At 39.7% G+C, this 23,131-nt stretch overlaps 1 protein-coding gene across 48 annotated transcripts in view; it reads left to right on the forward strand.

Annotated features, from left to right (window-relative positions):
- The window catches only part of RIMS2 (regulating synaptic membrane exocytosis 2), a 659,880-nt gene that overhangs the window by 537,979 nt on the left and 98,770 nt on the right, over positions 1 to 23,131 (forward strand). For 32 of the 48 annotated variants that reach the window (XM_073679706.1, XM_073679709.1, XM_073679704.1 and 29 more), the window contains one exon: positions 16,432 to 16,521. The exons of the other annotated variants lie outside the window; for them this stretch is intronic. In XM_073679706.1, the coding sequence (XP_073535807.1) occupies positions 16,432 to 16,521 (90 nt within the window). The remainder of the gene's footprint in view (positions 1 to 16,431; positions 16,522 to 23,131) is intronic. 48 annotated transcript variants of the gene reach the window in all.

Here is a 23,131-nt window from a genome sequence, read left to right on the forward strand (position 1 = left end):
GTGTGAAATGATTCGCACCACCCAGTCCATTGGCCATGTCAGTAATCCACGGCCGCTGGACGGGAGCCGCAAAAAACGCCTCCTACCTGCTCTTCTTTTGATTAATCGGCCTGGTGCAATGTCATCCTTTTGGTGTGATGTTACACTAGGCCGGCTAATCAAAAGAAGAGCCATGGATGTTGTCAGAGCTCCCATCCAGCGACCACAGATTAATGACGGGGCCAAATCGATTGGCACCAACTCTAATCAGGAGCTTTTCTTCTTTTTATGCATCATGTACCAACTCCTAATTGTTCAGGAGTCATAAATAAACTCGTAGACCATATTATACCGCCAAATGCTTCTGATTATCATTATCAGCACATTCTATCATAGAAGTTTTCCACCATCGAGAATATATATCTCTGCCATATTGCTGTACAGTGGCAACTTATGGCGGTAAACAAGTGACACGTTCCTGCATGGAAATCTAGCCTTTTTTGCCAAATGGACATGATCTTCAGGAAAACACTCAGGGAGCAGTTGTAGATCACGCCCACTTGGTTAAAAAGACCAAATTTACATGCTGGGAAGAGGGGACCAGAGAGGTGCAGAAACAAAAAAAACCCGCTGGATTTCAAAGAACAGCGGTATTTATCCCACGTAAAAAAAAATACCGTACATATGTGTGTCAAGTAATAGGTCCTCTTTTACCCAGTTATGTCTACCCCAAAAAACAACTAAATACATGACCCCCACTGTGTGTGTGTACAATGCTATACTTTAATACTTGTTTGTTTTTTGATATGATAAAGATTATGAGGAGAAGCTGCATAGTCCGCCTGTAAATGGGAGAAAAGGCAAGTTACTGCTGTAGATTAGAAAGCTGAGGTTGTGGTGGACTCATTCCTTCTTCTTCATTGTGAAGTAACTCGATACAATGATTTCAAGAATTCTTAATGGGACTGATTCATTATTATTAATAAAAGTAAGATGTCCATGTTCATTTTCTAAGCAGCATGTAATAAAACAGGGGGATCTGAGCTGCTGAAATATTTTATATAATTTTTTAAAATATTTTATTCCTTTAAACCTGTGTTCATTTTAGGCTTAGGAGTGCATGAGTGTGCATACAGAGATAGCTGACCACAGCTGATTAGGACCGCCCACTGGACTTTTAAGCCGAGAATGAGCAGAGATTTAAATGGATAAAAGACAAGTTACACTTAAAGGGAATCTGTCAGAAGGTTTGTGTCTCCTTCATCTGAGAGCAGCAGGATGTAGGCAAAGAGAAGCTGAATCCAACGATATATCACTTAGATTACTGGGTGCAGCAGTTGTGACACAATCAGAGCTTTTAGCGTTAGAATGAAGCAAAGCTGAAAAGCTAACCCCACCCACACCACATCTTTTAGAGTTAGAATGAAGCCAAGCTGAGAAAGCTAACCCCACCAACACAACATCTTTTTGATTTAGAATGAAGCAGAGCTGAGAAAGCTAACCCCGCCCACATGACATGTTTTAGAGTCAGAATGAAGCAGAGCTGAGAAAGCTAACCCCACCCACACCACAGCTTTTAGAGTTAGAATGAAGCAGAGATGAGAAAGCTAACCCCACCCACACCACATGTTTTAGAGTTAGAATGAAGCCAAGCTGAGAAAGCTAACCCCACCAACACAACATCTTTTTGAGTTAGAATGAAGCAGAGCTGAGAAAGCTAACCCCGCCCACATGACATGTTTTAGAGTCAGAATGAAGCAGAGCTGAGAAAGCCAACCCCACCCACACCACAGCTTTTAGAGTTAGAATGAAGCAGAGCTGAGAAAGCTTAACCCACCCACACCACATGTTTTAGAGTTAGAATGAAGCCAAGCTGAGAAAGCTAACCCCACCAACACAACATCTTTTTGAGTTAGAATGAAGCAGAGCTGAGAAAGCTAACCCCACCCACACCACATGTTTTAGAGTTAGAATGAAGCCAAGCTTAGAAAGCTAACCCTGCCCATATCACAGTTGAACTCGCCCACACCAGGCTCTCCATGTACAAAGTCCATAGACAGTGAGCTGCCCATCACATGAGGGGGTGTGTCGGACTAGTCCGTCAATGTTAATCTCTTAGTGATAAATCCTTCACAGTTAGTAAACCACAGCAAGTGCTTTGACAAGAGACTCATCCCTGAACTCTGTGTTTCAGCCTCTATTTCCAATTACATAGCAAAAACCTGCTGACAAATTCCCTATAATCTTCTCCCACATAAATATACATATGTCTGCTCATCTCTTCCCGCTCTATACCATGCTGCCAGCAGAACAATGTCCAATGTGACAGGTTCCCTTTAATCGTTTTTTTAATTTATAATTCATATTACTGGTTTATCTCAAATGGATCAGTCATTGTATCTAATGCTTCCCATCATACTTTTCCCTTCGATGCAGCATGTGTGTTCTTCACGGTTTGTGGTGATATGTTTTCTTGTACTTGTTTCCTCTCCTCCTTGTCTACTTACATGGAAGTGAATATTCTGCCGTCTTATAACATATGGACGTCAAGGAGAAGGGTCCTGCGCTTAGTACATCCTTATAATAACCAGAATCCAGAGCCGCTAAAGAAAAATGGCTTCTACATAGTACATGATCACCTGTTTGTACATTAGAAGGCCAGATGTATCGGCGAACCAGATCGACGCCAGGCTTCTGTCGCTGCTTGCAGTCAGTAGTGGAATATTCTTTTTCACATCTTTTGGTTGCAAACTTATAATGATCCCTTCTAGTCCTCTTCAAGTGCAGAGCTCATTACAGTGTGTCAGATATTTCCCCTCTATCTCGCCATGGACTTCTCGTAATCGGACATGGTCAGGATTCGTTTTTACACTATGAATACAAACAAGAATGATTCCATCCATTGCCAGGAAGCAGAGATCTTTCTGGCAAGAAATGAAACCACAAAGTGGGGAATTTATCAGAGCCTTTATGGCAGTTTTCTGGTGTAGAAAATTCACAAGATTTTGGAGCGCTAAAATTAGATATTTTTTTTACAAAATTTTAAAGACTTTTTTTTTAAAGATTTTATTTCTCTTAGAAAAGTGGGAAGAGTTAAGGCTCATTCAGCCGTCCGGCAAATCAGTCCAAGGTTGGACTGCAACGCAAGGACTGGCTGCAGGTCTCCATAAAAGCCTCATTGATATGTATGAAGCTGTCACACTCGGGTCGGGATAGCCGCGGCCAGTCCGTGCATTAGTGATCCGATCTCGGACCGATTGGCACGGACATCTAAATAAATCCTTAGGTGATAAGTGGTGAAGCTATCGTTGGTCCAATAATTTACTATAAATTATGTCCAAAATTGGCATAAATTATAGAGTAAATATACAGTACAGACCAAAAGTTTGGACACACCTTCTCATTTAAAGGTTGTTCTGTATTTTCATGACTTTGAAAATTGTACATTCACACTGAAGGCATCAAAACTATGAATTAACACATGTGGAATTATATACTTAACAAAAAAGTGTGAAACAACTGAAAATATGTCTTATATTCTAGGTTCTTCAAAGTAGCCACCTTTTGCTTTGATGACTGCTTTGCACACTCTTGGCATTCTCTTGATGAGCTTCAAGAGGTAGTCACCGGAAATGGTCTTCCAACAATCTTGAAGGAGTTCCCAGAGATGCTTAGCACTTGTTGGCCCTTTTGCCTTCACTCTGCGGTCCAGCTCACCCCAAACCATCTCAATTGGGTTCAGGTCTGGCGACTGTGGAGGCCAGGTCATCTGGCGTAGCACCCCATCACTCTCCTTCTTGGTCAAATAGCCCTAACACAGCCTGGAGGTGTGTTTGGGGTCATTGTCCTGTTGAAAAATAAATGATGGTCCAACTAAACGCAAACCGGGTGGAATAGCATGTCGCTGCAAGATGCTGTGGTAGCCATGCTGGTTCAGTATGCCTTCAACTTTGAATAAATCCCCAACAGTGTCACCAGCAAAGCACCCCCACACCATCACACCTCCTCCTCCATGCTTCACGGTGGGAACCAGGCATGTAGAGTCCATCCGTTCACCTTTTCTGCGTTTCACAAAGACACGGTGGCTGGAACCAAAGATCTCAAATTTGGACTCATCAGACCAAAGCACAGATTTCCACTGGTCTAATGTCCTTTCCTTGTGTTCTTTAGCCCAAACAAGTGTCTTCTGCTTGTTGCCTGTCCTTAGCGGTGGTTTCCTAGCAGCTATTTTACCATGAAGGCCTGCTGCACAAAGTCTCCTCTTAACAGTTGTTGTAGAGATGTGTCTGCTGCTAGAACTCTGTGTGGCATTGACCTAGTCTCTAATCTGAGCTACTGTTAACCTGCGATTTCTGAGGCTGGTGACTCGGATAAACTTATCCTCAGAAGCAGAGGTGACTCTTGGTCTTCCTTTCCTGGGGCGGTCCTCATGTGAGCCAGTTTCTTTCTAGCGCTTGATGGTTTTTGCAACTGCACTTGGGGACACATTCAAAGTTTGCCCAATTTTTCAGACTGACTGACCTTCATTTCTTAAAGTAATGATGGCCTCTCGTTTTTCTTTACTTAGCTGCTTTTTTCTTGCCATAATACAAATTCTAACAGTCTATTCAGTAGGACTATCAGCTGTGTATCCACCTGACTTCTGCACAACACTACTGATGGTCCCAACCCCATTTATAAGGCATGAAATCCCACTTATTAAACCTGACAGGGCACACCTGTGAAGTGAAAACCATTTCCGGTGACTACCTCTTGAAGCTCATCAAGAGAATGCCAAGAGTGTGCAAAGCAGTCATCAAAGCAAAAGGTGGCTACTTTGAAGAACCTAGAATATAAGACATATTTTCAGTTGTTTCACACTTTTTTGCTAAGTATATAATTCCACATGTGTTAATTCATAGTTTTGATGCCTTCAGTGTGAATGTACAATTTTCATAGTCATGAAAATACAGAAAAATCTTTAAATGAGAAGGTGTGTCCAAACTTTTGGTCTGTACTGTATGCCAACTTGTAGATTTAAATGTATAGAAGAAATTTTTTAAAAAGTGCAGCGTTATTTAATAAAATACTGCCATATAAAATACCAGTCTTAAAGGGTTTTTCCCAGACTCTAAAGTGACCCCCTATCCATAGCACAGAGTATAACGTGCTGATCCCTATAAATCTCAAGAATGGGACTCTGCAGATCCCAGACTTAAATGGAGCAAAGATGCGCATGGTCGACCTCCTGCGCATGGTCGACCTCCACTCCATTCATTGAGAAAGCCAAGGACAGATCTCTACTATTTCTAGTAAAACCAGTACAAGAACTTAAGAATTAAATGGCCTTGCGTCCGATACACGCAAATAAATATGCTTTGATAGAGATTTTTTGGGAGATTGTAATTAAAGTTCATTGAACAGAGATCATCAGAGACTGCAGTAGATGCCCCCACGTGAAGATGCAAAGTGATCACCGAACTGCTGAAGGTTATTTTTTGGGTTGTTTCACTCATAACCTGTGAATCCAAGTTTAAAATATTGATTTCCTATACTTACAATACAGGATTTGAGAGAGGGGTCCAACACCAAACCCCCCATATATCCATTGTCTGCAGCTCTGGCGGCAACCAGATTTAAACAGTGAGAAAAGCCGATCAGCACAGCGCCGTTCACTGTGCAGTGGCCATTTCCAGGTACTGCAGCTCAGCTCCTATTCACTTCAACAGGCGGTGCAGTACCTGGGAATGACCACTACACAATATATGCCACCACTGGAGCTGATAACATGTGAGCCATGGGGGTCCCGGGAGCTAGACCCTCACCGATCTGTTAGTCAGATCTGTTGGCCCTTTAAAATACAGATTACAGAATTGATTCCATTAATTATTTATAATATAATTTGTAATTGTAGGTTAAACACATAGGAAATTTCTACAGATAGCGTAACTGAATGCTCGGATATTATCTGGTATAAAAATTATTTTTGTACAGTGGTTCTTAATCCAAATATTTCGTATAGCAAGACTGATTCTGGTTCTAATAAATCCATCATTTTATCACTACTTTCCTAACAGCAGTTATAGATCATATAAATCCTAGTTTTGACCATCTCGTCAACCTTTTTTTTCCTTAATTAGAATAATAGTAATAATAATAGTAGTAATAATAATAACAATACTAGCAATAATAATAGTAATGACAATAATAATAGTAGTAATAATAACAACAATTATTGTAGTAATAATAATAATAGTTGTAATAATAACAACAATAATATAGTAATAATAATAGTAATAATAATAACAACAACAATACTGGCAATAATTATAGTAATGATAATAATAGTAATAATAATGATAATAATAACAATTATAGTCATAATAATAATAGTTGTAATAGTAATAATAATAACAACAATAATATAATAGTAATAATAGTAATAATAATGATAATAATAGTAAAAATTATAGTCATAACAATAATAGTTGTAATAGCAACAATAATATAATAGTAATCATAGTAATGATAATAGTAATAATAATAATAATGCCCTTGCAAACGGTTGTTACTATTTGTCTCTAACCTCATTTATCTTCTCCAATAGCTTCTGGGTTTGGGGCCATTTCCATATCAAGTGGATCACTAATCCCGTATTCACCAGACATCTTAGACAGTCAGGTGAATATCTATATCCAAATCTGAACAGTGGCTTTGGGGAAATAATAGACATAGAAAGTGACATCTCTACTATTCTCCAGCACTGTTCTCAAGTTATCTTCTTATTCTAAATATGTCCTTTATTTAATATTTTATAAATCCTGAAACTTCTATGTTTTACATTTCTGTTTACTAGTAAATACTGAGTTCTGTGAAACTTTAAATTCCTTCAAAACGTCTAAGTTTATTAATGTCCTCAATGTTTTCTCCTCCCATTGTTTAAAATCCTCTCCACTTCAAAGATAATACTGTTATTAGTGGACAACATGCTACATTCTTGTCCCCCAACCTGATTACAAGACTGAAAATTTGCACAAAAAAATGTGAATTTGACAAAGTTTTTTGAGACTTTTTTTGTTAAAATAGTACTGCTCCTCCTCCACCAGGAGAGGGCACCAGAGAGTTGTGTAATCTCTGATCGGTGTAGATGAGTGAGGACAGAAAGCCGCGGCCCTCATTACATTATTCCTCATGCAGAGAGGAGCACATATTCCGTCATTCATACTGCATCTCACCCATTTTCCAAAGAATTAAACATTCACCAGATATTTGGCCAATTTATTTGTAATATTTAAGATTCTATTTTCAATTATATAATGCAATAATCATGCAACAATAATAACAATAACACGACAGCATAAAAACAGTACAACAATAAAAAAATGATATGCTAATAACTATAACACCATAACATAAAAACAATAAATAATATCAATGTTCTATAATAATAATAATAATAATAACTATACCACAACATAAAATGATAAATTATAGCAATATTCAATAATATTAATAACAACACAACATAAAATAATAACAATATTCTATCATAACAATAAATAGAACACAATATCAAACTATAATTAATAACAATATTCTATAATAATAATAATAACACAACAGAATAAAACACTAAATAATATTCTATCATAATAATAACTATAACACAATATAACATAACAGTATTGAAAAAAAAAATGACTGCAACACCAACGCGTTTTGGACATATACTTGTCGTTTATCGTGGTACATGCTGATATAATTCTTTAATGTGCACAATTACATGGAAAACCTCTCAATAGATAAGCTGCTTGTACAGTGATGTAGAAACCCCTTTACCGGTGCTACGACCAAATCTCAACATGTCTCATTAGTACCAAACCTGAGCATTAACCAATTAATTAATTACAGATTTACCGAAATTCCAGAATTTTCATCTCATTTCCCAGCTATTTACGTGAAATCATGACAAATGCATTAGAAATTGTAGAAATGTCATCAACAGACCATTAAAGAAAACACCTCTTCACCAAAGGTTCTAACACCGATGGCCTATCTTTTCTGTCTTGTTGGATACGGCATCAATATTTGCAAAATTTTGAAAGGTGCAAGTCAGGGGTTGACTATTATATCTACATAGTAAATAATACGTACACAAAAAAACACACACCCATATCAATGGATAAATATACACACACATAAACAGATTGTGACAGACACATACACATATATATATATATATATATATATATATATATATATAGATATATATAGACACATAGATTCACACATATACAGTACCGGTCAAGCATTTGGACAGAACTGTTCTTCCATATGGCACACTTGTGCTCGGTATCTTGGGCTCTGCTTCCTTCCCCTGGGTCCGCTGCCCTCTGCTGTGCTCCACGTCAGTTTTTGCAAGTTCCTTGGCATGGATCAATTACCTCATCTCCCTATACCTATTTAAAGCCCATTGACGGGCACACCTGTGTCTTGGGATTAAGACACCTAGTCCTATGTTATGTGTGCTCCACCATCTGTGCTGGTTGCTTTTTATGTTTGTGCTTGCATTCATCCCTGCTGGATTCCACTTCATCTTTTTTCCTGATCCTGAGATTTCTGGTAAGCCTTTACAGTCCTCACTGTCCACGTGCCTTCCTGGTTGCTGCATTGATGCCCGAGGTCTGTGTGCCCTCCCGGACCTAAGGCTTAGAGGATCCACCTCACCCGGTGAGTCTTAATAATGCAATAGCTGTCCCCGTTCTTATTGGAATGTGCACATAGTAGATTCATACTAAAGGCAGCAAAATTTAGAGGATACCAAAGGGGTGTAAAGCTGACATCAGAGTAGCAGGGGGGTACTTTGTGAAATCAAATTTAACACATATTCTGGTGGGTGTCGTATGTTTCTTGTTTCCATGTGTGTTGCTTCATGGTTTCGCTGCCCTCAGTCTGAATCTACAATGTGCACATTCCAATCAGAACAAGGAAAATTGTTGCAGGTGCTTCCAAACTTTTAACTGGTATTTTACATTGTGACAAATGCAGTCACCATCCATCTCTGCTGTGTCTTTCTCACAGGTTGGGCACAGCAGGACAGGACTGCTCCAGCCTCATGTGCTCTGCTAAGCTGGGGGAAAATCTTTTCCCCACCCTTCTTTCCATTTTCACTACTGTCTATAGAGAGAAGTTAGAGAAACATTTTTTTCTTTTTTCTCATCAGAGAAAAACTGACGAAAGTCTGGCCAAACTCTGACTAAACTCTGATCAAAAACTCTAATGAAACTCTGACCAATTCCTTCGTATGAGAAATTAATTGAAATGTGCATGAGACCTAAACATGATGCCTGTTTTCTAGTAATGTGAGATATCAAGTTCTGAGGCCACATGCAAATTAGTCTACAAGTGCATTGGAGGCGTGTCACTACACTCGGAGTATCAACATGCTCCTCCCCCAATGCATTTCGAGGCTATCTTCCAGGCTTGATTTCTCAGCGCTGGTAAATCAGATTTCTGCACAACAGGTATCACTTTTATTGTTGTTCTATCATCCATACAGCAGTAATATCAGTTTCTGCAATTCAAATTGTCTCTTCAGAGATGAAGAGATCTAGAACTCCAATGCCACCTATAGAAAGTAGCAATCATAAAAGTCAATATCAACCCTTTAATGAGCCTTGTCACATGACTTAGGATAATAGCCAAAATCTCAATTTGCAGACACTGTTTTTGGGCACTGCCCCTCGTCAGTGCAAAGTGTGAGTTCTGGTTTGGCTGGGTGAGAGGCATCTGACCGGTATACAAGAGGTAATGTTTTTCCTTGCGGAGAGTGACATGTTAAGCCTGTCAAGGTGAGGACACTTTTAAGCTGCAATGCTCCTCTGGGAAATATGCAAATTGTCTCTTCAGAGATGAAGAGGACTAGAACTCTAGTGCCACCTGTGATGTGACAAGGCTCGTTATTGACTTTTAGCATTGCTACTTCCTATAGGTGGCACTAGAGTTCTAGTTCTCTTCTTCTCTGATGAGACAATTTGCATATTTCCCACGGCAGAGCGCACGTTCACTCTGTCAGCACCATTATACTTTATGGCTCCGTCAGTGCATACGCCCAAATCCCGTTTTGCGTGGGGTTTGGACTCGAGCCCTGACAGGGACAACAAAAGTGGGCAAAGACGCAGTGTGAAATTAAAGGAGCCTTAGCGCTGTTGCTGCTGCAGCTCCCCGGTCCTCCACTCTGATCTTCGGTTCTTCCATTGTTGAAACCAGTAACAGGCCTCCCAATATCACATGGGGACTTGACACACATCATTGATGTTGATAACGTACGTTGCCCCCTTTTACTGCTTGTAAGCGCTGCTCTGAAGCCGACTGTGTCCTTGCACTTCTCCCAATCTGCAGTGGCAAGCGGCTCAGCTATGCCGCTGGGTTGAACTGTCAATCTTCTCTAGCACACTGCCACCAGCAAGCAAGAAGCCTGAAAGTATGGGAGTAGTGGGCTCCTGAAGGTAGGAACAAGAAAAGAAAGAGCCAGCCACCTCCAAAGCTGCATCAAGGACATCTTGTTCAGCCACCCAAAGTCTCTGTTCTGCACTGTACCCCAAAACAGCGGACATTATAAAACTAAAGCTGGAATCTTGAGTGTTATGGACAACTCCATTTTTCACTCCCTTAGTCCCACAGCCTTGCAAGTTGCCAGCTTGACTCCACCTGACTCGCTACCATAGCCAAATATAGAAGATGTGGCTGTGCATGAGCGTCGTCCTCTTCTAGAAGGCTACTGAACTCATTGGTAAATTAAATCTAGATAATATTCTATAAAGGATTAGTAGATGAGGATCCCACATCTATCTTCAGAATTGGAGTGCACACTACTGTCAGTGGAGAGGTGGACAGTATTCCCATACAAATAAATGAAAATTTTGACCACCTTTCCTTTGGCAGCGGCACGTGTCAGTGCCCCATTGCCGGTTTCATTGGCCGGATCTAGAGCTGGTTCCAATGAATTTGCAGGACCCTTTCCAGTGGCATGGTCGATAATCTGTGGCTGTTGGATGGGAGCCTTGAGAACCGCCCCCTACCTCTTGCTCTACTTTTGATTAACAATCATGGCGCACTATCATCATTGCGGCATGACGCTCATTAGATTTCGTCCCACCCCAGCTAGTCAAAATAAGATCTGCAGATGCCAGGAGGTAGAAGGCATCTTTCAGACCTCCCATCCAACGGCCACAGACTACTGACCTTGGCCGCTGGTCCTGGTCTTGCTAATCGATTTGCACAAACTCTAGTGGAATAACATCTACTATACATTAATGGCATATCCTCTATTTCTTGAGATTGTAGGTCGGCTTAGTTTGGTAGGTTTGGTCGTTATGGTAAGAGTTGGGGCTAGGCTGGGGTATCGGTCAAAAAAATTTGATTCTGTTCTTCTACCGCAACTATTCAGCATTGGGACATTGGTTCTAGGATCACACTAAATGCACTGTGCAAAAAAGTACAGATGACTTATCCACAGGAAGGCTGGAGAACAAACATTGGATAAATGCTTGTCCACCATGTATCCCCGCTTATCTTGTGACCAGGAGTGAGGTAAAAGCTGGAGAAGTATCGTAGAATCTAACTATGACTTAAAGTTGTTGCAGAAGACTAGAAAACACGCCTGCTTTCATCCAAATACAGCGCCACACATGTCCACAGGTTATATCTGTTATTGCATCTCAACTCTATTTCCTTTCATGGAGCCGAGGGTGGTGCTGTTTTTGAAATGATGTTTTGGCCACGTTTTTCTAATCCTCTACAAACACTTTAAGTTCTAAATCACACATCGTTCATCGTATGTGAATTTGTGGCAAAAATTGCAATTTTACCGTTGAACTAGTTTATGTCCCTACAACTCTGATATTATCAGCACTGATCGGACTGTGTAGAGACACTTCATTGACAAAGGGAATGGTAAAACTCAGCAGTAAAATGTCGCTTGAACGATGCCTGCACTGAACGTTAGTGTAAGCCATTTTTATTTTACACAGGTGAATATAGCAATTGAGAAGGGGCTGTCCAAGTAGTGGACACAACCTTTTAATGAATACAACCCCTTGAATGACTATGTCATCCTATAAAAAAATGGAGACCTGTACTTCATAGAATTCAACAAATTTTATTAATACATAAAATAACAATACATCATAAAAACTAAAGACCTTTAATGACTATACATTTTTTTCATTTGTTTGCCTATTATGCATTTCAGCAACTACAACCTTTTTATTATTGTCCCTGATGCAGCTGTATGAGGTGTTTTATGTAGTAGAAATTACTATTAAGGTTCTGTAGCACAAAGCTCCGTCATAGTGATGGGCCAGGCACAGGAGCTGGGTCCATGCTATCACTACTAGGTGCCAGCTGTAATTAGCTGGTAAAATATCATTAATTTTAATTAATTAACAGCCAATGTGCTGTTGTATTGGCCAAGATAACTTTGATCTTGAGTCTAGGGATGAGCGGACCCGTGGAAGTTCAGGTTGTGGTACCCGACCGAACTTTAGTCCAAAGTTCAGTTCGGGTACCAGAACTTTACCCGTACTTGAACATGAACCCGAACCCTATTGAAATCAATAGGGACCCAAACTTTGGAGCTGGAAAATTCACTCTCTCTCTCCTCCCCAGAACTCTGAACATTAAAACGGACTTCCAGAAGTCAGTGTCCGGTGTTCAGCCCCGGACAGTTAGGTACGAACCCCAAACTTTAAAGTTCGGGTACTCTCATCTCTCATCTTGATGCGTTTTCTGATTACTGTAATCAGAAGATCCCAAATCCTAATTGTGTTTTACGCTCCATTCCCGAGTCCAGCGCTGGGCCTCTGCTTCTGCTCTTACAATATGTGATATAGCAGCATTTAAGTGAATAAAAAAATATAAAGAAAAGTTTTTAAAGAAGCCCTCCCTTGAAATTTCTTCTTAATTAAATATGTTTATATGTGCATGTAATCTAGTGTGAGTTTATTAATATACACAACCACCGCTGCTCTCTCCGGTGCCCAGCGTCGTTCTGCTTCTCTTCTCAGTGACGTCACCGTACTTCAGACTATCCGGATCACTCTATGCTCTATGTGTGAACCGGAAGTCTCTTTAACAATGAAAGCCCATGTAGCCTTCCATAGACCTATACTGTAAAAGCCACTTCTGGGTCACACAAAGCGCAGTGTGACCCGGAGAGTCTGCAGAGTGGTGACGTCACTCAGAGGCGGTGCAGACCGGCGCTGGACATCGGAGAAAGCGACGGCAGGTGAGTATATTAATAAGCATCGCCACAAGATGCCAGTAGCTTAGTTCACTCTCCCATTAACACTTGAATGTTTATGTGACCAAGCGTTCATGTGTATAGGAGAGTTGAAAGACCTTTATCTATCTACATCCCTAATTCAAAAATGGTTGGGAAGCTGTGTAAAATGTAAAGTAATAATTTGTATCTCTATTATCGCCATATTTTATTCACAACAGAACATAGAACACAGATCAGAAGTTGAACGTTGGTCATTTTTCCATTTCATTTGAAAAAAATTAACTCATTTAGAAATTGATGGCAGCGACACATCAAAAAAGTTGTGACGGGCATGTCTAGCATTGTTGGCCATCCCCTCTTCATCTACAACAGTTTGTAGATGTCTGGGAAGTGAGGAGGCAGATTGCTGGAGTTTTGGGAGAGGAATGTTGTCCCATTCTAGTTTGATGTTGGACTCTAGTTGCTCAACAGTTCGGAATCTTTTTTTTTTCTGGATTTTTTTGTTTCATAATGCGCTAAATGTTTTCTACTGGTGAAAGGTCTGGAGTGCAAGCGGCCGGATCATCACCAAGCTCTTCTTCTGTGAAGCCATGGTGTTGTGATGGATGCAGTATGTAGTTTAGCATTGTCTTGCTGAAATATGCAAGATCTTCCCTGAAATAGACATTGTCTGGATGGGAGAATATGTTCTAAAACCTCTATACAATGCTCAGCATTGGTAGAGCCTTCACGAAGTGTAAGCTGGTCCATGCCATAGCACCCCCATAGCATCAGAGATGCAAGCATTTAATATGTGCCTTGATAACAAGCTGGATGATCCCTCTCCGCTTGAGTCTGCAAGACACGGCGACTGAGGTTCCCATAAAGAATTTCACATTTTGATTAATCCGACTACAGAACAGTTTTCCATTTTGCCTCAGTCCATTTTCAATGGGCTTTAACCCAGAGAAGACGGCAACGTTTCAGGATTGTGTTGCTGTATGGCTTCTTCTTTACATGGTAGAAATTTAACTTGCATTTGTGGATTGCATGGAGAACTGTGATTTCTGGAAGTATTCCTGAGCCCATGCAGTGATGTGCACAACCAAATCAATTCTTGTTTTTAATGCAGCGCCGCCTGAGGGGGCCGAAGATCACAGGCATCCTTGTGCACAAGGATTTCTCTAGAATCTCAGAATCTTTTGATGATTCTGTAGAACGTGGGATATTCAAAATCTTTGCAAATTTACATTTAGGAAGACTTTTTTTTAATTGTTCCACAATTGTTAGACAGTTATTCACAAATTAGTGAACATCTGACCATCATTGTTTCTAAGAGACTCTGCCTCTCTACCATGCTCTTTTTATACACAGTGACTTAGTTGAAAATTGACCTTCCAGCTGCTTTTCATTAGTACGACTTTCCTTACCAGCATTTTTTTAACCGTCTCAACTTTTTTAAGATTTGTTGTTGCCATCAATTTTTAAAGGAGTTAATTTTTTCAAATGAAATGGGGGAAAAAGCCAAATTTTCAGCTTCTGATCTGTGATCTATGTCCTGAATAATATATGACTTTACGAGATTTCCAAATCATTCTTCTTTTCTTTACATTTTACACAGTGTTCCAACTTTTTTGGAATTGGGTTTCCATCTATCGATCTAATGAAAAAATTGAGGCAGCACACTAATTTAGAAAGGTGAAAAAAATTCTTTTAATCACCCATTTTGGCAACATTTCAGCTCTGGGTGTGAACCTTGCGAAAGATCACACCCAGAGTTGAAACGTTTCCAACATGGGCGATTAAAAGAATTTTTTCATCTTTCTAAATAAGTGTTTTACCTCCATTTTTTCATTATATACAAGGTTTGGATCTTACCTCGGAGGCGGGTACCTAAACTCCATTGTTGGTGCTGTTTCTGTTTCTTTTTTATTTATCTATCTCTCATCTATCCATCTGTATCTATCTAACCTCTAACTATTATTGTGATACTGAGTCACTTTTCACGGACAAGCCGTGAGTTGGGATAGTCGAGGAGTCCGAGGTCAAGAGCCAGGAGGGAACGTCATAAACAGAGGGAAAAGACAAAGGTGTAGTCAGGTCACAGTTCAGAGTCAGAATTCCATGGTCATTGTGCGTGAAGGCAAAAGGGGTAGTCAATGCGCAAATCCAGGGTCTGGCAACAGAAGATCAGAATGTCTGAATTCAGATCACAAAGGCCAGAGAACACACCACAATGAGCTGAAAGCTACGACTGACAGCTATCTGGGACTGGCAGCTTAGTTATGTAGCTGGGTAATAACTTGGAACAGGGAACACCTGAAGGAAGCTCAGCACCTCCCAGTCTCAGATTGGACGGCTGAGCTGTCAATCAATATTTTGACAGCTCAGAATGCCCCTGCACTAGATTGGAAGACTGAGCTGTCAATCACTGTGGCCAACACAATGAGAGGTGGAATCAGGAAAATGATCTACCTATTTAAAAAAATAACAAAAAGCGAGTCAGCACTTCACGGCCGTGTTGACAATCTCTATATCTATCGATCTTTCTATCTACCTAACTATCCATATTTTTGTTAGTTTCTGCTTCTCTTTAAACCTCCACAAACTGATGGCTTCCATGTGACTGAATGAAACAATACCCTGCATATCAGAATCTTGTAATTACAGAAAACTACTTAAAAAAATATTCACAATGATCACTGAAATTAAAGACCTTCTCGTAACATTGGGTAATTTTGTAGCAAGTGTAGGGTTTCTTCATTCCAGCGCAATGTAGCGTGATCAAAAGGAAGTCGCTATCTGTAAAAGGAAGTTACGATTTGAATAATTGGGCCAAAGGGACATTTAGATTTTATTGAGTTTGATTAGTTTTGGATCTGATCATTATATAGTTACAGTACGTCAGTAACTGGCTATAGAGGTCTGTATACAGTATGGTATAGATAAGGGGTAACCACTTCACACACATTGCTATGTAAGGTATTGACCGTTTCTGATAACCTTTACCGAATTTTTTGATAATTTACAATTGTCAAGAAATCAAAAAGCATCCTAAACCATCTGTCTGCACCACATTCCCGACCCCTCTCTTTGTCCTTCCCAAATGAAGCTGCCCCCCCCCCCCACCACCATGTTTTGAGGCTTTGTCTTTTGTCCACTTACTGTTGTGTTTCTGACAAGTTTTAATTTCTCTTGGTTTGTGCTAGAAGTAACTTGGGAAGACCAGCAGAGAAAGGTGAATGGTGCAATAACTGATGACAAACAGTTGCCGAGAAAGAAAGCCCATTCTGAGCCAGGTTTGTCAGGGTTTTTGGAAACCACCTTAAAAAGCATGAGGCTTGCACACGGATGGCGTACAGGGAGAGCTCATGCTTTTGTAACGAGTGTGTTCATCATGTGCGCTCCTCGCTTTGGTGTGAAATGTTTAGGCTTAGTCTGTGAGAGTGAGACCTTTAACTCAGTGTTGTGTATCATCCCTTTTCAGATATTTGGTCATTACAAAAAAAAATTTCCAAATTTGAAAGTCCAGAATACATTTTTTTATAATTATAGCATATTCTTGTAGTATCACTGAAATGGAGGAGATAACTTGTCTTGATTGTAGTAGTAGAATTTAGAATCTCCTTGATGCTCTGTTCTGACTCATTTTTCTAATATACCATAGCTTATTTATTATACACAGCTCCAAATTCCCTGCATAGGTAAAGGAAATTCATCAGCGGTTTTTGCTATGTAATCTGAGAGCAGCATAATGTAGGGGCAGATAGACTGATTCCAGAGATGTGTCACTTGCTCAGCAACTTGTCGTAGTTTCAATATAATCAGTATTTTATCAGCAGGAGATTATCAGTGCAGGACTAGGTGTCTCGTGCAGGCCAGTCCAGCCAATCTATAGCCATGCCCCCACCACTGATTGGCAGTTTGCTGACAATGTACAGTGTGCAGAAATCTGCCAATCAGGGGTGTGGACGGGGTTATACACAGCTCAACTTTCTGATCTCTGCTACATGTTCAGCAGAGAACAGCAGTCCAGTAAGTGACACATCACTGGAATCAGGCTCTCTACCCCTACATCATGCAGCGCTCAGATTCCTTAGTAAAAACCTGCTGACAGATTCCCGTTATGTGATCAAAATTTTGCCATCCTGCATCTACCACTAGGGGGAGCTTAAGAGTTTAGTGCATACTGTTAAGCTAGAGTTTAATGTATTGACAATATGCAGAAAGCGCCATCTAGTGGTGGCTGAAGGCAGACAGAATTTTATTATTTTACTTTATTTCTGTATATGGAACTTGGAGCGCTGTAATGAGCAGTGAAAATTTACATCTTGTTAAAAGGTGGAAGTTCACTTTAGGACACATGACAAGTTTATATAGTAGAAGATTCTTCACCTGTGTGTACTGCTGTCTCTGTGACCTTACTTTCACTATAAAGGTCATGAATGAAAGTAAGTCATTTGGAGATTATAGCAAATTCTTGGAATCTATTTCAGAATTGCTCTCTGCCTATTTATTTACATCCCAGAGATACGTGTAGACCTGTGTGGGTTTTACATGTACTCAGTACATAGATGAACTATGTAACTAGGCTCAGCTCAACAGCCAGGCTCATATGCCAATCTGATACAGAAAGAACCATTTGGAACAAAGTCTCAACTCACATACAGAGAAGAACTTTTTGCAAACTGACGGAAACAGATTAGAGAACTCATGCATTAAAGGGATTGTCTGGCTTTAGAGAAAAAAGCGTGCTTTCTTTTCTAGAAGCACTCAAGGACAGGGAGATGCCAGTCAGGAGCCCATCTTGGACGAGTCAGCAGAAAGACATAGTCCGTGGTCGGCCTTTCAAAGTATATTCCCTTCGAAACGCTGAAGTGTTTCAGAGTAAAGCCCCCCATACATGTTCGAGAGCTGTCGGCAGAACGATGATTTGGCCTATATTTCGGCTGGTAGCTATCTCGCCCATCTCTCCCATACATAAGAACGCTCAACCGAGCGCTCCTATTTTCTCTCTATGAGAGAGCACTTGTTGGCGGCTTATTTCTCTGAGAACAAAAGGATCGGTCATTCAAAATTTCCCCCAAGAGATATCGATAACCGGTGGGTTCGGCCGACATTATTCCAATGTATATAGAGGTCTTAAAATATTCCTGGATGGAACTGTGCAACCAGTGTCCGATTCATGCAGCCGGTGGTTCCCTTTGACAATGATGACCTACGCTTGGTATATCAGATCAGGGCAGGTCTGACTCGAAGAAGCTATAGCACGTTGGATCTGTAGCACAGCTCCATACAGTGTGTAGCGGGTGTGAGTGGTACTGCCAACCCTCTCCCATACGTATAAGGACTCATTCAAACGCCCATGTGTCACATACATGTTCTATTCATATTTTTCATGGATATAACATTTACTCATTGTAGTCTATGGGGCTGTTTGTTTTGGTAGGCTGAGTGTCCTCGAACAAAAAAAAAATGATCAAACTTGTCAATACTAATCTATGGGTCTGTAAAAAACTTAGACTGCACATGGATGCCATCCTAGTTGCATCCTAGTGCTCCTTTTTTATTGTCTGTTTGCTAAGAGAATATTGAGAAACACACTTTTTGGCATACAAGAGAAACTGATGAAACACTGATGGTAAAACTTGAGACACTGACCAAACACTGATAAAATCTGATCCAAAACACTGATGGGAACTGGATCACTGAAGGGAAGGGCTTAACAAAACTAAGCCCTAAGTTGCCTGTTTTAGGAGTGTTCTTAGATATTTAGGGGGTAGTCCAGGGCAGTCTTTGGGGCGTGGCTAAAATATCCCAAATTTTGAATGTGAATGTTGGTAAGTATGAAATTTGATCAAACTGTGTGAGCCCACCTGCTGTAACAAGGTGACTGGTCGGGTAGGAGGATTGGATGGCAAAGTAGAGACACCACTCTTAAATATTGAAAGCAAATCTCTATCTATCAATCTATCTATCCATCTATCTATCTATCTATCTATCTATCTATCTATCTGTCTATCGCGTATGAAATTTGATCAAACTGTGTGAGCCCACCTGCTGTAACAAGGTGACTAGTCAGATAGGAGGATTGAATGGCAAGGTGGAGACACCACTCTTGAATATTGAAAGCAAATCTCTATCTATCTATCTATCTATCTATCTATCTATCTATCTATCTATCTATCTATCTATCTATCTATCTATCTATCTCTACTGCATCTTTCTTTGAACTTGGTTTGGAGTTGAACAGTGCATATTCCTTTTGCACATCTTAAGGAAATTAAGTTTGGGTCTTCTTTTGTACTTCTTTTTATTGATTGCCCCACATCCTAAGTCATAGTACGTAAATATAAAAGGTATATTATAAACAGCGAGATCTGTAGCTATTGTCCTGGACAAGTGCTTTTCACTGGTGTCGTCCTACTTTTCCTTCTCCATGGTAGAAAACTGCAGGAAATTATTAGAACAGTGTCCAGAATGTTGATCTAGAATGAGAAGCAATGGGGTTCCTCTGAGCTGCTGTTAGGGATCCACAGGGTTAATGGAGATACACAGGAATAATCCAGTAAACAGGATAGCAGGAATGCGGTTTATTATCTATGCTTTTCAAAGTCATCCCACTTCTTCATCAGGATACAACCACAGACTGTCAGCTGCGCAGAGGAACCCCATTTCTTCTCATTCTGGTTTTTATGGTTTTTTAACCCCATGGGTCTGCAGCAGCTGAATATTCCTAAGCTATTTACATTCTTGTGTAGTACACAATTACACCAGGTGAGCAAGTTTCTTTATTGAATTCCAGCTTACCACCAGATAAGACCCTATTGTGCTTTTTTGCTCCCCAGCTCTCCTTCCTACAATGTTGATCTGTCACTCTAAGTTGCATATAGTTTAAAAAACTGTCTTCATACAAAAGGAAATCTCAAACAATCAAGCTTCGGAAAGCTGAAACTCACCTTTCATTAAAATGTCATCAAAGATCACATTTAGCATCTCGCCGGCCCTGCACTTGTTGACTGAGAGGTCTTTCCATTGTGTTTACATAGGGAGAGACCTGTCAATCAACTGGAGCGGAGCAGGCAGAAGGAGGAGGGGACTACGCCGGACTAGTCAGGTCTCTGTGGTGGCGCTGCAAAGAAACTGAACACCTTAAAAGAGAACTCATTTATCTCCTTTAACCAAGGCTTGTGGAGACTGGATTACCCCCCTGAATAATTCGTTTTAATAATCACAATAAGCACATTTAAATCTATTCAGATATATTCATGTTCTCATGCTTTCACATTTACATTAACTTTAAGATTAAAACACTAAATATTAACCTAAACCACTGAAAATTTGATGCCATTTTTAAACGACTTCAGAAGTATATTGACTTTACCTCCAGGTGCAGAAACTTTTATATAGATTTAAAGTGGGAAAACTCCTCTACCGAACATGGACTTTTTTTACACGCCCAAGATGATCACTGTCATATTTTAGATTTCTTACAATACTTGATCCTTAAAACCTGACCCAATCACTGAGCCGAATTATCATGAATGGCATGAGATCATTGACATTGGGCCACCAGGACCATTAAGTAGACTGTTTTGGCCAGAATTATCTTCAAGAAAGATAATTAGGATTACAGTATAAAAGATCATAACAACTCACCAAATCCTTTCTGGTCCCATTTATACTTGAAATTCTTTCTCAAAGCATCTGAGAATTGGCCACCATCTTCCTTCTTTCTGGTTTCATCATGTGCCAATAGAACGTCTTCCGAAAGGCATTGTCTTATGAAGGCACCTCAGTCCATAAGGGCATATTGATAGCATAGAGGGGGGTGTTCCCCACTCAGGACCTACCTCCTTAAGTCACAATGGAGAGCTATAATCATCTGAATGGCCACCACGTGATACTAAATTTTCCCTGGTGTAGCCAACTGGCTGTCCGCAGCTTCACCAGGCAAAATCAGGTGTTTGCGGGAAGTCCCTGGATAAGGACTCGGGGGCTCCTTTTTTTTACAGGAGTGGTCTCTGATGAGCCATTTCATAGAGAATGCCTACTTCATTTCCACGGGGGCATATATATTCAGAAGGGTCTTTCGCTAAGTATAGTACATATTCAATAACTATGCACACCACCCATTAAGAACCACAGCATTTTAATTATCCGAGCCACTTGGCGCCATGTGATGATTGCAATGGGAGCCATGCGTAATTACACATAGCAGCTTACAGATCCCTTACCTTAAAGGTTTTCCACATAAAATTGCAAATGTGCCATGTTTTAGTAAATTAGCAAATGCTGATAAATACTCTTAGACAGATATTGGATTTTTTTTCTGTTTTTGTTTTTTTCTTTTTTGGGGATGGGGGGGGCAATTGTCTCTGCAAAAATGTCAACAGGAAGTGCTGCCATATTGGTTGGCATCTTTGTATTTGCTCACAGACAGATGGGAAAATTACCACTTTCTTATTTAGGAAATATGCCAATAAATTTACAAATTACCTTAGGTTTCTTGGACATAATTATGACGACCAAAATGGCTACACTGTCTGTTTTCAATTTTTAAAAATGGCCGCCGCAACAAAACATATTTTAATTATCTAAAATCGTCGAACGCTCTCAATTTTCACTTACTACTGTATGGCCAAAATTGTGAGGAGATTCCCATTAATAGGGTCTGTTGTGATGATAGACTTTTCGTGCCAAGTTGACCCTCGGGCTTAGGACAGATATGAGGCTACAAGCAAATGGAAGAATTAATTTTTTTGCTAAAAATTTCCTGAATTGTACATTTAACGATACAATTCAGGATATTAAAGGAGGGGCAACTACCGCTATTAATGTAAATGTAAAAAAAATGCATTTTCTATATTGTACTCTACATTGAGCCGTATATTATTGTGGATTTTTTTTTAAATGTTGCACATTTTTCTTTCTCTATGGTCAATTTTATTTTTTGCAATAGTACAGGGAGAATGAATCCTTCAGATGATAGGGAATGATTACAGGCCCAAGCCCTGAGACTGCACGACTGAGAGGTACAGCTGAGATATAGTGTTATCATGAAGATACGGCGTGGAATCACCATGTATATCAGTGCTACACATACACAGTACAGATATTTGCCACCGTCTAGGTATGGAGTAGACATTGATGTATTTGGTGATTTTAATCCAAACAAGATCTCTATGACAAAAGTGCACCTGACAGAAATTGGAAAGGGACATGTTCTCACAGTCTCCCAATAGTGCAGCCTCAGGTTTTGGGCCTGTAACTCTAGGGGATACTGTCTCAGTATATAAGATGTTAAGAACATTTTTTATAGATTTTTTTTGTGGTGAATCTATGGAATTTGTACATAATGGTGGTAATTTAGAACTTGAATGAAGGTTGATTGATAACCGGACACTGTTCACTAAACCAGTTATTACCTCATTGAGTTACAGTCAATGGTTCTTACAATATAAAACTGTCTAATGTGTGCATTGTGTTGGCTCACTACATTTACCTGGTGCCCTGAAGAGATATATCATAATATTACTATACATATAACTATATATAGATATATATGGATATATAGGTATATATATAGATATATATATGTATAATATCTATCTATCTATCTATCTATCTATATATATATAAGCTTTCTTTTATATATTTTATGTATGTATTTAAGGTGTATATGTACAGGTGCATTTCACTAAATTAGAATATCATCAGAAAGTTAATTTATTTCAGTTCTTCAATACAAAAAGTGAAACTCCTATATTATATAGAGTCATTACAGACAGAGTGATCTATTTCATGTGTTTATTTCTGTTAATGTTGATGTTTATGGCTTACAGCCAATGAAAGCACAAAAGTCATTATCTCAGTAAATTAGAATACTTTATAACAGCTTGAAAAATG

The sequence above is a fragment of the Phyllobates terribilis genome, unplaced genomic scaffold, assembly GCF_046119375.1.
Source record: "Phyllobates terribilis strain yellow unplaced genomic scaffold, ASM4611937v1 Scaffold_4__5_contigs__length_816908805, whole genome shotgun sequence".
Classification (NCBI taxonomy): domain Eukaryota; kingdom Metazoa; phylum Chordata; class Amphibia; order Anura; family Dendrobatidae; genus Phyllobates; species Phyllobates terribilis.